The sequence below is a fragment of the Mustela lutreola genome, chromosome 4 (assembly GCF_030435805.1).
Source record: "Mustela lutreola isolate mMusLut2 chromosome 4, mMusLut2.pri, whole genome shotgun sequence".
Classification (NCBI taxonomy): Eukaryota; Metazoa; Chordata; class Mammalia; order Carnivora; family Mustelidae; genus Mustela; species Mustela lutreola.
The window spans coordinates 37,296,486-37,308,813 of NC_081293.1; the positions used below are offsets into that span (position 1 = coordinate 37,296,486).

General features: G+C 35.5%; 1 protein-coding gene across 13 annotated transcripts in view; it reads left to right on the plus strand.

The window, feature by feature from the left end:
* Nucleotides 1-12,328, plus strand: part of CSGALNACT2 (chondroitin sulfate N-acetylgalactosaminyltransferase 2) — a 53,319-nt gene that overhangs the window by 11,904 nt on the left and 29,087 nt on the right. For 11 of the 13 annotated variants that reach the window (XM_059169538.1, XM_059169537.1, XM_059169535.1 and 8 more), the window contains exons 2-4: nucleotides 4,004-4,933; nucleotides 7,237-7,453; nucleotides 9,244-9,345. In XM_059169538.1, coding sequence (XP_059025521.1) covers nucleotides 4,273-4,933; nucleotides 7,237-7,453; nucleotides 9,244-9,345 — 980 coding nt within the window. In that variant the 5' untranslated portion in view covers nucleotides 4,004-4,272. Of the gene's footprint in view, nucleotides 1-4,003; nucleotides 4,934-7,236; nucleotides 7,454-9,243; nucleotides 9,346-11,084; nucleotides 11,244-12,328 lie in introns of those variants that run through there. The other 2 variants (XM_059169539.1, XM_059169540.1) reach the window with 2 other exon arrangements.

Below are 12,328 nucleotides of genomic sequence, written 5' to 3' on the forward strand. Positions count from 1 at the left end.
GCAGGGAGCCTGCTTCCTCCTGTCTCTACCTGCCTCTCTGCCTACTTGAGATCTCTGTCTGTCAAATAAATAAAATCTTTAAAAAAAATTAATGGCTCCTAGGGTTTCTTTCAACTCTGAGATCTATGATTTTGTGTTATATATCTTTAATAGCTCATTTTCCCATCTCCACAGTTATCTCATTCTCTCCTCACACTACTTAACTATTTGCTGTTTGTGCATAGAAAGTTGCTTGAGATTAACTCCGGGTTACAAATGAATCTTATTTATGATATGAACACATTACATAGAATAACGACAGTCAAGGTGTAACCGCTGAAAAATTGATGTTTTCTCCAACATGTTAATGTATTTAGAACCGTTATAATCTAGTCTTCTAGGATTTGGCTAAAGAGTTCCCTTCAAGAACTACACAAATAAGACTATAATTGCTATTGATGGCAGACAGGAAAGAAAATAAGCATGGTCTGCCTCCCTGAAAAAAAAAAATTTGTGTTTGTGGTTTACAATTAATTTCATAAAAATTGTATTGTTAAAAAAAAGACTATAATTGATACATTTTATTTTTAACAACCACAGAGGTATGCAAATAACACTTATATTCTAAAGTAATTACAGCAACTTTTCTTTTGTTTCAGTGGGTAATATTCAACTGTAAAAGATGTAACTGTAAGATAAGCATGTAAAGTATTGCAAAACCTGTATTTTGCTTAAGGGAGGGGAAAATGAAAAACTCAGCTTTAATAATCCCACTCAATAGTTATAGAACCTTACTTACACCTTTCATTTTTTTTAGCTTATTGTTCCTTTCCAAAATGAAGTTAATATCCACATCCATTTTAAAAGGATGACATAGAAAATATGTAAAAATACTTTATAAACCAGGATTCTTCAGGATTTTTGGACCACAGCTCCCTTATAAATATGTTTTATGTAGAGATCTCATACATATATATATAATTGCAATACAAAACTTATTATATGTGGTGTACACTGATATTTCCTGGTCTTTTTCATTGAAAAGTAATCCTGTATTTAGTGACCCATTAAATGGATCATATCTCACAGTTTAAAATATATTGTCTATATAATGAAAAAAAACTATAAAGTATCATATTAATAAAATTAATTAATAAAAATTAATAAAAAATAAAACTTAGATACTAAGTACCTCTTAGATACTTAGATACTTAGAACTAACATACTGTTAGTTCTTTTTCAAGTTTCATTTCAAAATAGTTTGAGTATAGTATAGTTATGCAATATTTTTGCAATTAGCACCTTTGCCATAAGCATTTTACCTGCATAGCTAATTGTCCATAAAGCAAAATCATGAAAAAAAAAAAGGGACATTTATTAAAAAGGACATATGAAACATGAAAAATGAACAAAATTTAAGACTATTGTAAATTACAGATACTTATATTAAAATGTGTGTAGATTCATGGCAATATTATATAAATAACTGATTTTATTTTGTGGATTGTACCTAAGTACTTGTGTTCATAGTCTTTTGCTCATAGTGTTGTACTTTTTTTATTTTTTGCTTGTTGATCCATGCCCTTGTTCAGCATTGCACTTTCTTTTTTCATGAAAGTTGTTTCTTTCATTAAAGAGGCATCAGTTTCCAAATACTAGAATATATATTTATAATTGAGCTTCCTATTGTATTGTGAAAGCCTTCTACACTATTGTTTGTTCTTGGCATATTACCAGGTGTCCATTGATAAACATTCCAAAGTTCTATGGGAAATGTGGGTTCAAAACTCTACCACTGTATAGATTATTATGAGGGCTAAGATTTATATAATATAAAAACAGGAGTACTGCATTGATGGAGCAGTGAAACCAAACTGTCAGCCAGTTGTTTTTTAGTCTTCTACAGGATTGCCTTATGGCCTATTAGCTATGCAGTGAAAATGCTTGTTGCAAATATGCTTACAGCAAAACTACCTGGAACCTAGTCAAATATGTATAATTTATTAGTAATTAATACAAGATTATGACTCTGCATTTCAGTTTTAGTCTTTTTTTTCCCTAACAAGCAGGCTAGTAAGAACTTAAAATAGTTAAAAGAGATACCTCTGAGTTTTAGCTTTCAAATGATGATACTCAAGTTATTTCTTATGCTAAGAATTATGGTTTTGAGACATGGTAAAGTCCTAGGACTAATAACTTTGCATCCTTATTTTTTAATTAGATACTTGTCTCTTTTTTTTTTTTAAAGATTTATTTATTTATTTATTTGACAGAGAGAAATCACAAGTAGACAGGCAGCCAGAGAGAGAGAGAGAAGCAGGCTCCCTGCTGAGCAGAGAACCCGATGCGGGACTCGATCCCAGGACCCTGAGATCATGACCTGAGCCGAAGGCAGTGGCTTAATCCACTGAGCCACCCAGGCGCCCCTTAGATACTTCTCTTTATACCAAAATTTTTCCTATTTTTTTCTGCATCACTTAAAACAAGCTTTACAATCATAAAACAAATGGCATCATATTAAAACTTCTTTGTAGTAGATTAAAATTTTCATTATACTTGGTTATCATTTGTTTATTGAAAGTAACAAATGGCTACAAATGGGTACTTAAGTACCCATTTTTAAGTCCATTATTTTGGTCTACTAGCTATAAGAAGTTTGAATCTATCCTACATTTTTATATAGATAGGTGCCACAAGGGAAAAAAAAAAAAGGAAAAAGAAAAAGGCATTAAGGCTTTCCTAATCACTGAGAAGGTGACTAGGACTGATGTTCCCCCAGTGATCTCCCTTAAGTTCTGCTGCACTGGTAGAAACCATCTCTATTAAAAGCCTGCTGGAGTATCACACATCCTTGACAAATACTTTGTTAGAATGAAAGTTCTCTCTGCAGTGGAGGCCTCCTGTCTCCTAAATTTAACATTCTCTATTTATAAAATTAAGGATTCTTAGTTTAAAAAGAAATACGGAAGAGCTCACACAACTGGTTGAGTTGTGTGAACAGTATGGTATGAACAGTAGTGTGTGATTTTACATTTATTTTAAGTGTTTTTTTAAATTTTTTTCCCAGTAAATAACATTAAAATGGTCATCTTTTTTCTTTAAATAGATTCTAAACCTTTCCAGACTTGTAGGAAATCTGTTGCTGTGTAATACAGTGGAAAGAATTAGGTGATCTAATGCTCAAATAATCTATGGGAGGACTTTGGATGTAAAAATGTTTCTTAATGTGTTTTCCAGATGTCTGTGACCTTTTGGAATTGTCTCTCCCCTCACACACAGACTTAATTTTAAGGCTTTTTTATTGGTTGGGTTCAGCCATAGGAATTAATGAAATAGAATGCTTGAATTAAATAAACTAGAAGAAAATATCTGTCCCTAATAAGCCATTATTAATATAACAAAAACAATTTATGGAAGCTCAGTTCCCAAATGGTGATATACACTAGGTGAGAAATGGCATAATAATCTAAATTTTGTGTTAATGAAGGGTTATAAATGTTAAAATTTTCAAATAATTAGAGTAATATCTCTGTAGCACAAAGTATGCTATACATAATTTTAATGCTCTGATTCATTCAGGAGGTTATGGTTGTGTAGACATTGTGGTTAAAAGTTTTAAATGTGGGATTTTAGTGTTTTATAAGATATTTCTCTTAATACTTTCTTCGAGCATTTACTGAATATTCTACATTGTATTAGCACTTCTCATGGTGTTCTACATAGAGTAGTCACATCACTAAGTTTACCGAAACTACCAACAATTTGATACATTTAAAGAAATAAGATTCTGGGGTGCCTGGGTGGCTCAGTGGGTTAAAACCTCTGCCTTCGGCTCAGGTCATGATCACAGGGTCCTGGGATCAAGCCCTGCATCGGGCTTTCTGCTTGGCAAGGAGCCTGCTTCCTCCTCTCTCTCTGCCTGCCACTCTGCCTACTTGTGATCTCTGTCTGTCAAATAAATAAATAAAATTAAAAAAAAAAAAAAAGAAATAAGATTCTGATCGACTCTATCTGTTTCTTTCAGGAAAATCACCACCCATATAATGGAATTATATCTGATTCTATAGATAAGATTTCTTTATTCTGGATATCATGATAACAATACAGGAAGTATGCACTATTTCTCATTTCTGCAAGTAGTCTTCACTGCTGAAGGAAGAAATTTTTAAAGCTATAACAGTTCATTTTGGTACCTTTAATGGAAATTCTGATTTTGTTAATTTTTGATAACTTTTTGCAAAGGTATGAACAACCAAAGAACTTATCTTGTTAGGCAAGTCCACATTAATAAGAATGCCTAGAAGAGGATTGATTCTTCAGACCCGGACCCACTGGCTACTCTTGGGTCTCGCTTTACTCTGCAGTTTGGTATTATTTTTGTACCTCCTGGAATGTGCCCCCCAAACTGATGGAAATGCACCTCTTCCTGGTGTTGTTGGGGAAAATTATGGTAAAGAGTATTATCAAGCCCTCCTACAGGAGCAAGAAGAACATTATCAAACCAGGGCTACCAGTCTAAAACGTCAAATTGCCCAACTAAAACAAGAATTGCAAGAAATGAGTGAGAAGATGAGATCACTGCAAGAGAGAAAAAGTGTGGGGGCTAATGGCATAGGCTATCAAGGCAACAAAGAACAAACACCTAGTGATCTTTTAGAATTTCTTCATTCCCAAATTGACAAAGCTGAAGTTAGCATAGGAGCCAAATTACCTAGTGAGTATGGAGTCATTCCCTTTGAAAGTTTTACCTTAATGAAAGTATTCCAGTTGGAAATGGGTCTCACTCGCCATCCTGAGGAAAAGCCAGTTAGAAAAGACAAGCGAGATGAATTGGTAGAAGTCATTGAAGCTGGCTTAGAGGTCATTAATAATCCTGATGAAGATGATGAACAGGAAGATGAAGATGGTCCACTTGGAGAGAAAATGGTATTTAATGAAAATGACTTCATAGAAGGTAATGTGAAAAATATGTTGATCCATAATTATGTTAGTATGACAATTCTATTACTCTATGCTGGTATTATAAGTCAGTAATTATTTACAGTATTAAAATATTTGAGTTTTTACTCAAATAATGAATTTGAAGTGGCTTTTTAAAAAAAAGTTATAATGTGACCATAATAAAATAGAGGACCAGGGAAATAGAATAAATCTATATATATATATATATATATATATCCTATAAGGGAATATATATATATATATATATAGAGAGAGAGAGAGAGAGAGAATATATATATTCTATATATATAAGAATATGCTATACAGGGCTCAAGTTGAAGGGCTCTTAGAGCTATACGTGTATTTGTACATGTATGTTTTTGCATTCTTATCTGGTCTTAATGTTCCCTTTTTGTATTTTTCAAAATATATGAACTAAAATTCATGATTTGAAAACCATTTGATGAAGGAAGGGAAAAAACCTAATTTAGTAGATTGATGGTGATTCTATATTTTAGGGGGAGGAGAACCACATGTCAGAACATCAAGGGGGCATATGTAGTTTTGAAAAGCATATTTGGTATTTGAAAAAGTAAAGAAATAACCTGTTTTCCTAATACAGACTGCAGAAAGGGCATGAAATGTATACGTATCAAGATGGAGTATGACTCAAAAGTTGAGGAACATTTCTATAAACTTAAGATATTTGCTGATTGGTGTAAATAGAAATACAGATCCCCACCCATCTCCATCTTAATATCTCCTGCCAGATATTTAGTGACAGGCTTAAAACGATTTTGGATATAAATCTGTCTTGAAAGTTCTCTTTGCTTGATTTTATGAACAGTATACCACATGTAATTTCTTTGGGCTTGAATCATCATGGATAGTACTTGCTATACTACAGTGTAGTAGCACCTTAAGCCTTTGGAGGCCATCAGGAAGGGCATTGTGCTTTCCATGGTACTTCAGCTGTCTTTTCATTGTAGTCACTTCTTTTTTTTGTTGTCACTTAGTGCAATTTTGAATGGGCTGTTTCTCCCAAAACTCTTCGAATTTTTCTTCAAATTCAGCTTTTTGTCTTTTTACCATATTTGTAGCTTATAGCAGAACTGAAAGCTGCTGAGGAAATAACTCACTAAAGTATAAAAATGTCTTCACATCTGCCTTAATAAAGGAAGGAAGCCATGTCAGTTTTATATTCTACAGCTTCTGCTTATCTTATAACTTTCTTTTGATTCTTTCACTGACAGGATTTTTCTCTGCATGGAACATAATTTTGTTCCCCACTTTTCTTCCACTCTGCTAACCCCCTGGCAAAAATAAAAAATACTCATTATTCAGTAAGTCTTATTCCTTTTCCACACTTTAGCTTAGATATCACTTCACTTAGAAGTCATCTCTAACCTGCAAGTCTTAAGATAACAGTACTTCCTGTATTCTCTTGTAACCTTTACCCATGTCCCCTCTCATAGTACTTGTCATAGTATATGATGTTGCCCGTTTCCTGATTTGTAGTTCTCTTAGGCTGTTGTAAGCCTCAGCAGAGAGTGGATTGGTCTATCTCGTTCTTTATTTTATTCCCAGATATTAACTGACTCACACATTTATAGGTCTTCCCTCTCTCCTGAGTATACATTTAAAAATCAGATTGCCCAGGAGACTTCCAAACTTTTCTCCTGAAGTTACCTCAAATCATCATTTTTAAATCTGTACTGATTTTTCTTTGTCTGACTTCACTCTCTTCAGAGAGAGAGAGAGAGTGAATGTGTGTGTGTGTGTGTATGTATTTGTAGAGTGAAATATGTATCACTGTATTGTTTTTATTTCCTTATTTTTCTGTCTCCCTCACTAGACTGACTGTTCCTCAAAACCAGGACTGTATATATAGCCCCCTTTATACCACCGATGAGTGACATGAAGGCACTCTATTCATTTTAGTTGAACTGAACCAAGCAATAGAAGTTTGACTCTCAGATCTAGAATTTAGTATTGGTAGAAGTAATTTATTTTCATCATATGATTACTGTGTTGATAGGCTATACTACTAAAAAAGTCATATGTAAAAAGGAATAATTGTGATTTGGAACATATTTTTGAATTGACTAATAATAGAGGAGTGAACATTTTTTGTAACCTCTCCTTTTAAATAAATAATTGTTTTCAACTGTACAATAGGGACAATTATTTTCACAAAATGATTAAAAACACTACATGTCTGGTTTTGTACTTTTGATCTCTGAGTAAAATCAATATTCACATTGAATTTATAAACTTTGACATGGAGACATCTTTGTCCCTAACTCTTTCCTTTAGGTTATTATCGCACCGAGAGAGATAAGGGCACACAGTATGAACTCTTTTTTAAGAAAGCAGACCTTATGGAATATAGACATGTGACCCTCTTCCGCCCTTTTGGACCTCTCATGAAAGTGAAGAGCGAGATGATTGACATTACTAGATCAATTATTAATATCATTGTGCCACTTGCTGAAAGAACTGAAGCATTTGCACAGTTTATGCAGAACTTCAGGTAACTCGCAGGGCTTAATGATTTGGCTAAGCACTTCTAAAAAATCACATTTCATGCCGATTTGCTTAATTTATCTTCACTGAGTGTGATTACTTAGAATTCCAGGGTAATTTTATAGGCTTTGGGGAATCTTAGTTTTTGATACTCTTTTTTTAAAAGCATGTATAATATATTGTGTTATTGGCGATTTGAATTTTTTTTTAAGATTTTATTTATTTCTTAGAGAGAGTGAGCACAGGGAGACAGAGTGGCAGGCAGTGGCAGAGGGAGAAGCAGGCTCCCTGCTGAGCAAGGAGCCAGATGTGGGACTCAATCCCAGGACGCTGGGATTATGACCTGAGCCAAAGGCAGCTGTTTAACCAACTGCTTAACCAACTGAGCCACCTAGGTGTCCCTGGCAATTTGAATTTTGAAGTAAATTGAGAGTGACAACGATTAGAAACTATATTTGACGACCTTTATAATTGTGTGTGAATTCATTTTAGGACGAGTTGAATTTTTAAAAATAGCTTTATTGAGGCACAATTTACATACAATAAAACCCACATATTTTAAGGATACAGGTTGCATGTCTTTTGACAAACCTTTATGCTCATAATTGCTTTCCCAATGAACATACAGGACAGGTCATTGCTTTTTCTCCAGAAAATTCCCTAAGAACAATTGGAATTTTAACATTGAAATAATTTTAGAAATACATTTAACTAAAAATGAGAGTTATTCCATCTTGAGAAGCAGAGACTATAATAATTTTTAAAATAATTTTTTCCTTTTTTTGTCATTAAATTTGGATATTTTAAAATGCTGAAGTGTTAAAATGTTAACAAGTGTATATCAAGGTAGCCATGTGAGGAAAGTTTTGCCTTTTTGTTTGACAATTGCCATGTTTTTAATATTTTAATATGCTAGTTTTAATGCTTTATAATCCCAATCTTTATTCTCATATTGAAATCATTGGATTTAAAAATTAATGTTTGGGACACCTGGGTGGCTCAGTGGGTTAAGCCTCTGCCCTCAGCTCAGGTCATGATCTCAGGGTCCTGGGATCGAGCCCCACATCAGGCTCTCTGCTCAGCAGGGAGCCTGCTTCCTCCTCTCTCTCTGCCTGCCTCTCTGACTACTTGTAATCTCTGTCTGTCAAATAAATAAATAAAATCTTTTAAAAAAGTTTTAAAATAAATAAATACATAAATAAAAGTTAATGCTGCTCTGTAGCAGAATATCTAGAAATCATGCTTCCAAATGAGTTTTGCCTATTTGAAATTGGTCACCTGAGATCTGATTTTCTAAAGCATTTTTAACTGCTTTTCTTGGAATTGCTTTCAGATGCTACATTATTCTTTACAGTAAGTAATCTCAGCCATGGCAGATATTTATTCCTTGATGAAAGGTATAATTTCTGGAATTAGCCAGTCTGAGGACAAAATAACTCTTGACTAACAACTTGAATATTTATTTATTTGGTTTTTAGACTTCTTTCCTTGAGTAACTTGTAATTTGCTTCTGAAGGCAATACCAAAGCAAAAGTTTCAAAAATATTTTGGAATATGGCAACTTCTGTGGACCTTCAAGGACTGTATTCATGTGGTTATATTGTTATGCATTTGCTTATATTATGTCGTTAATAATTCAGCAATATTTCCACTTTTATATTTACTTAAAGCTTCATGCAGTGTCATTCTAAATGAGTAATGCCTTACTTGTTTTGTTAAAACTTCATGTGACTGCTTTCTGAATGAGTAGTGCCTTATATATTTTTTTGAATGAACTTTATTTTTCAATTCTATTAGGGATGTGTGTATTCATCAGGACAAGAGAATTCATCTCACAGTGGTGTATTTTGGTAAAGAAGGATTATCTAAAGTCAAGTCTATCCTAGAATCTGTCACAAGGTTGGTGAGCCATGTCCAAATTGAAGTCTTGATACATAACATTAGAAGAATGAGAATTTCAGATATTTAATGAGTTGATTTTTTTTATAAACATATAATGTATTATTAGCCCCAGGAGTACAGGTCTGTGAATCGCCAGATTTACACACTTCACACCATAATGAGGTGATTTTTAATAGCTGCTCTTTAAAAGTTGGCTGAGCAAATGAGTGGTAGTGCTAGTAAGTTCCTCATTTCACCCCTAAGTTCACTCATGCAGCTCTAAATGATTCGTCTTCCCTGACCTCTTGGCAGCCAGCCTGGCATGATCTGAGCCCTCTCACTCTGTGGCCCAGCCACCTTCTATTTATTTGCCTCCATTTATTACTTCTTCATTCCCTTCTGTTGGACTCTTCCCCTTTTTCTAAATCTAATCCCTTCACTTTGATGTCATCTCCTAAGCTTTTCTCTCACTTGTCACCTTTCTTTCCTTCCATTTTCCCAAGTTCCTTCTTCTTGCCCTGCAAATAATGCTTAGGTCTCTCCTGTCGTTAAGCCACCACCACCTGACTCTGTAGTACCAGTAGCTGCTGGTAGGTTTCTGTTCTTTCATAGCTAAACCTCACCAAACAGTATTTCTCTAATCAGACAACTCACATAGTACCTGGCATATAGTAGGTACTCAGAGGTTTGAATGAATGAATTACTAATTCCTTAATACTCCGACATTAATTCTATAGCTTTTCAGCCTTTTCATCTCTAAGTTATAGGCCCAAAGTTATGACCTAACTGCCAAATTCAGCCTTTTTTCTGTCATCCTCTTTGGTCGCTTTTTTACATTTGATGCCTAACCAGTATTTCTTTCTTAACATATTCCTCTGATGTTTGTAAAATGAATATATTTTGTAAATGTAAATACGTTACAGTGTAAAATTTTAGGTTGATTGCCTTTTCAGACCAAGCCAACTCTGTATCCTTTACCTGCTTCTTTACCTTTCTGCTAGTTGTGGCCATTCCCTAAGAGTCCAGATTTGGCCGGCCATTCTTCTCGAATTGTTCAACTAACATTCCTTGAGTCCCACCAACTATGTTCCAGGTACACCGCTCGGGAGTCTAACTGGGGTGGTTGGAATAGATGAGCACAGAAGAGAGTGTTATAGTTCCTACCCCAAAGGGACTCTCACAGTACATGTATTAAAAAAAACAAATACTGTCTTTTCTTCTCCCTTCACACTAGCTGCTTCTCTTGGTGACCCTCTTTCAGTTCAGACTAAGACCATTATCATGATCCCCTGGGCTTCATGTCTGAGAGCTAGCATCTTTCATTCTTTACCTCTAGTCAGTTCTTACTTACTGCCCAGGACCGTTTCCCTGTCCTTTCCCTGCTACTGCCACCACCCTAACTCTTGTTCCCCCTCCTTCATTTCTTTCCTTCTCTTCCCTCTTCACCATTTCCAGGTCACCCACTAAATGCCAGGCACTTACATTGGTACCACTGAAGCTATCACTGCATTACTTAAGACTCCTCTGTGGCACATGATAGAAACGCATCTTGAACTTGCTTAAGGAAACTGAGAGTGTTAATGGAAGAATCTTGGATAGTCCCCAAACTGAAGGGATTATTACAGCCAAATTTGGGGAGAAAAAACAAAACAGCTTTGATATTTTAGGGACTGGAACCAGAGACTTGAGCACCATGAAAATTCTCTTGTCTTCTTGTCTGTTTTTCTCTGCCTGTTGACTTCATTCTCCTATTGCAGATTGGCTTCTTCCACATGTGAGGTATATGGCTGTTGGCGGCTTTGGGCTCACATCTTCTCAGCTTTGCCATCAGAGAGGAAAGAGCTTTCTCCCAGATCCAGTTGAGAAAAGCCCAGGGAAGGAGTTTTGCCCACTCTTAAGTCAGTCACTATGGCCAGGTGGGATTTGGGTATTATGATTGGCCCAGCTTGAGTTTGGTCCCTGCCTCTAGGAAATTACTGTGGTTTGGGTGTTCTATGATTAGTTCCTCCACTAGGTGGTGGGAGTGTGACGTGGTAATCAGCAGTTTTCCCAAAAGAAGGGAGAGATTGATATCCATGAGAAGGGTAATGTGGGCATTCGGAGCATATGGAGTCCTCTCTGGAAACTATTTGAGCCTTTGCTTCCATCTCTCCATTCCCATTCTATACATTTATAAAGAGTAATCTTCCTAAAATGCCCCTTTTTGATCTGGCCATATCCTAGCGTAGTAGTTCTCCACCTTTAACATCCGAGTCCCCTGGTGTGACTTAACCCAGAGAGACACAGATGCTCAGCATCACCCCTAGTATTTGATTCAGGGGTCTGGGCCCAAGAATTTGCATTTCTATTGCTTTCCCGGGGGAGGCTGATGCTGTGGGTGTTGGGACTTCACTGTGAGAACTGCCCTGGAGAAAAACTCCTTGCCTCAAGGACACTGACCAACTTCTTTAACTTCTCACAGAAGCTACTCCTCAGTCTGTCCCCTTTTCTGGTCTTCTCTCATTGTTCCCAATTTAGGATCCCTTCGTTCTCATCCAATTTGTCTAATCTCTGTTCTCTAAAATGCTTTCTACTTTCTTACCTTTTTGCCTTTGAGAATAATTAATTGGAATAACCTTTAAACTCACTACCAAATTCAGGAATTTAATCAAGGCATAACTTTAATTCTGCTTCTAACCTCTCTAGTCTCTAACTACTCTCAGACAAAACCAAACTTTTTTCTCAGAACTGCTGTTCATTCATTCATTCAGCAAATATTTATTGAACTCTACTCTTTGAGGAGGCACACTATATCCACAATAATGAACAAAACAAAATCCCTGCTCTCATGGAGTTTATGTTCCAGTGGGTGGGGGGAGACACTCAAACAAACATGTCTGGTGTTGCTGAGGAAAGCAAAACTGGGCAGAGGGATAAAGATTAAAGAGAGGGAGGTCGGGACAACTTCACAAATGGAATGAGGGGAATCCCTCCAATAAGAGGACATGTGAGCAAAGATCCA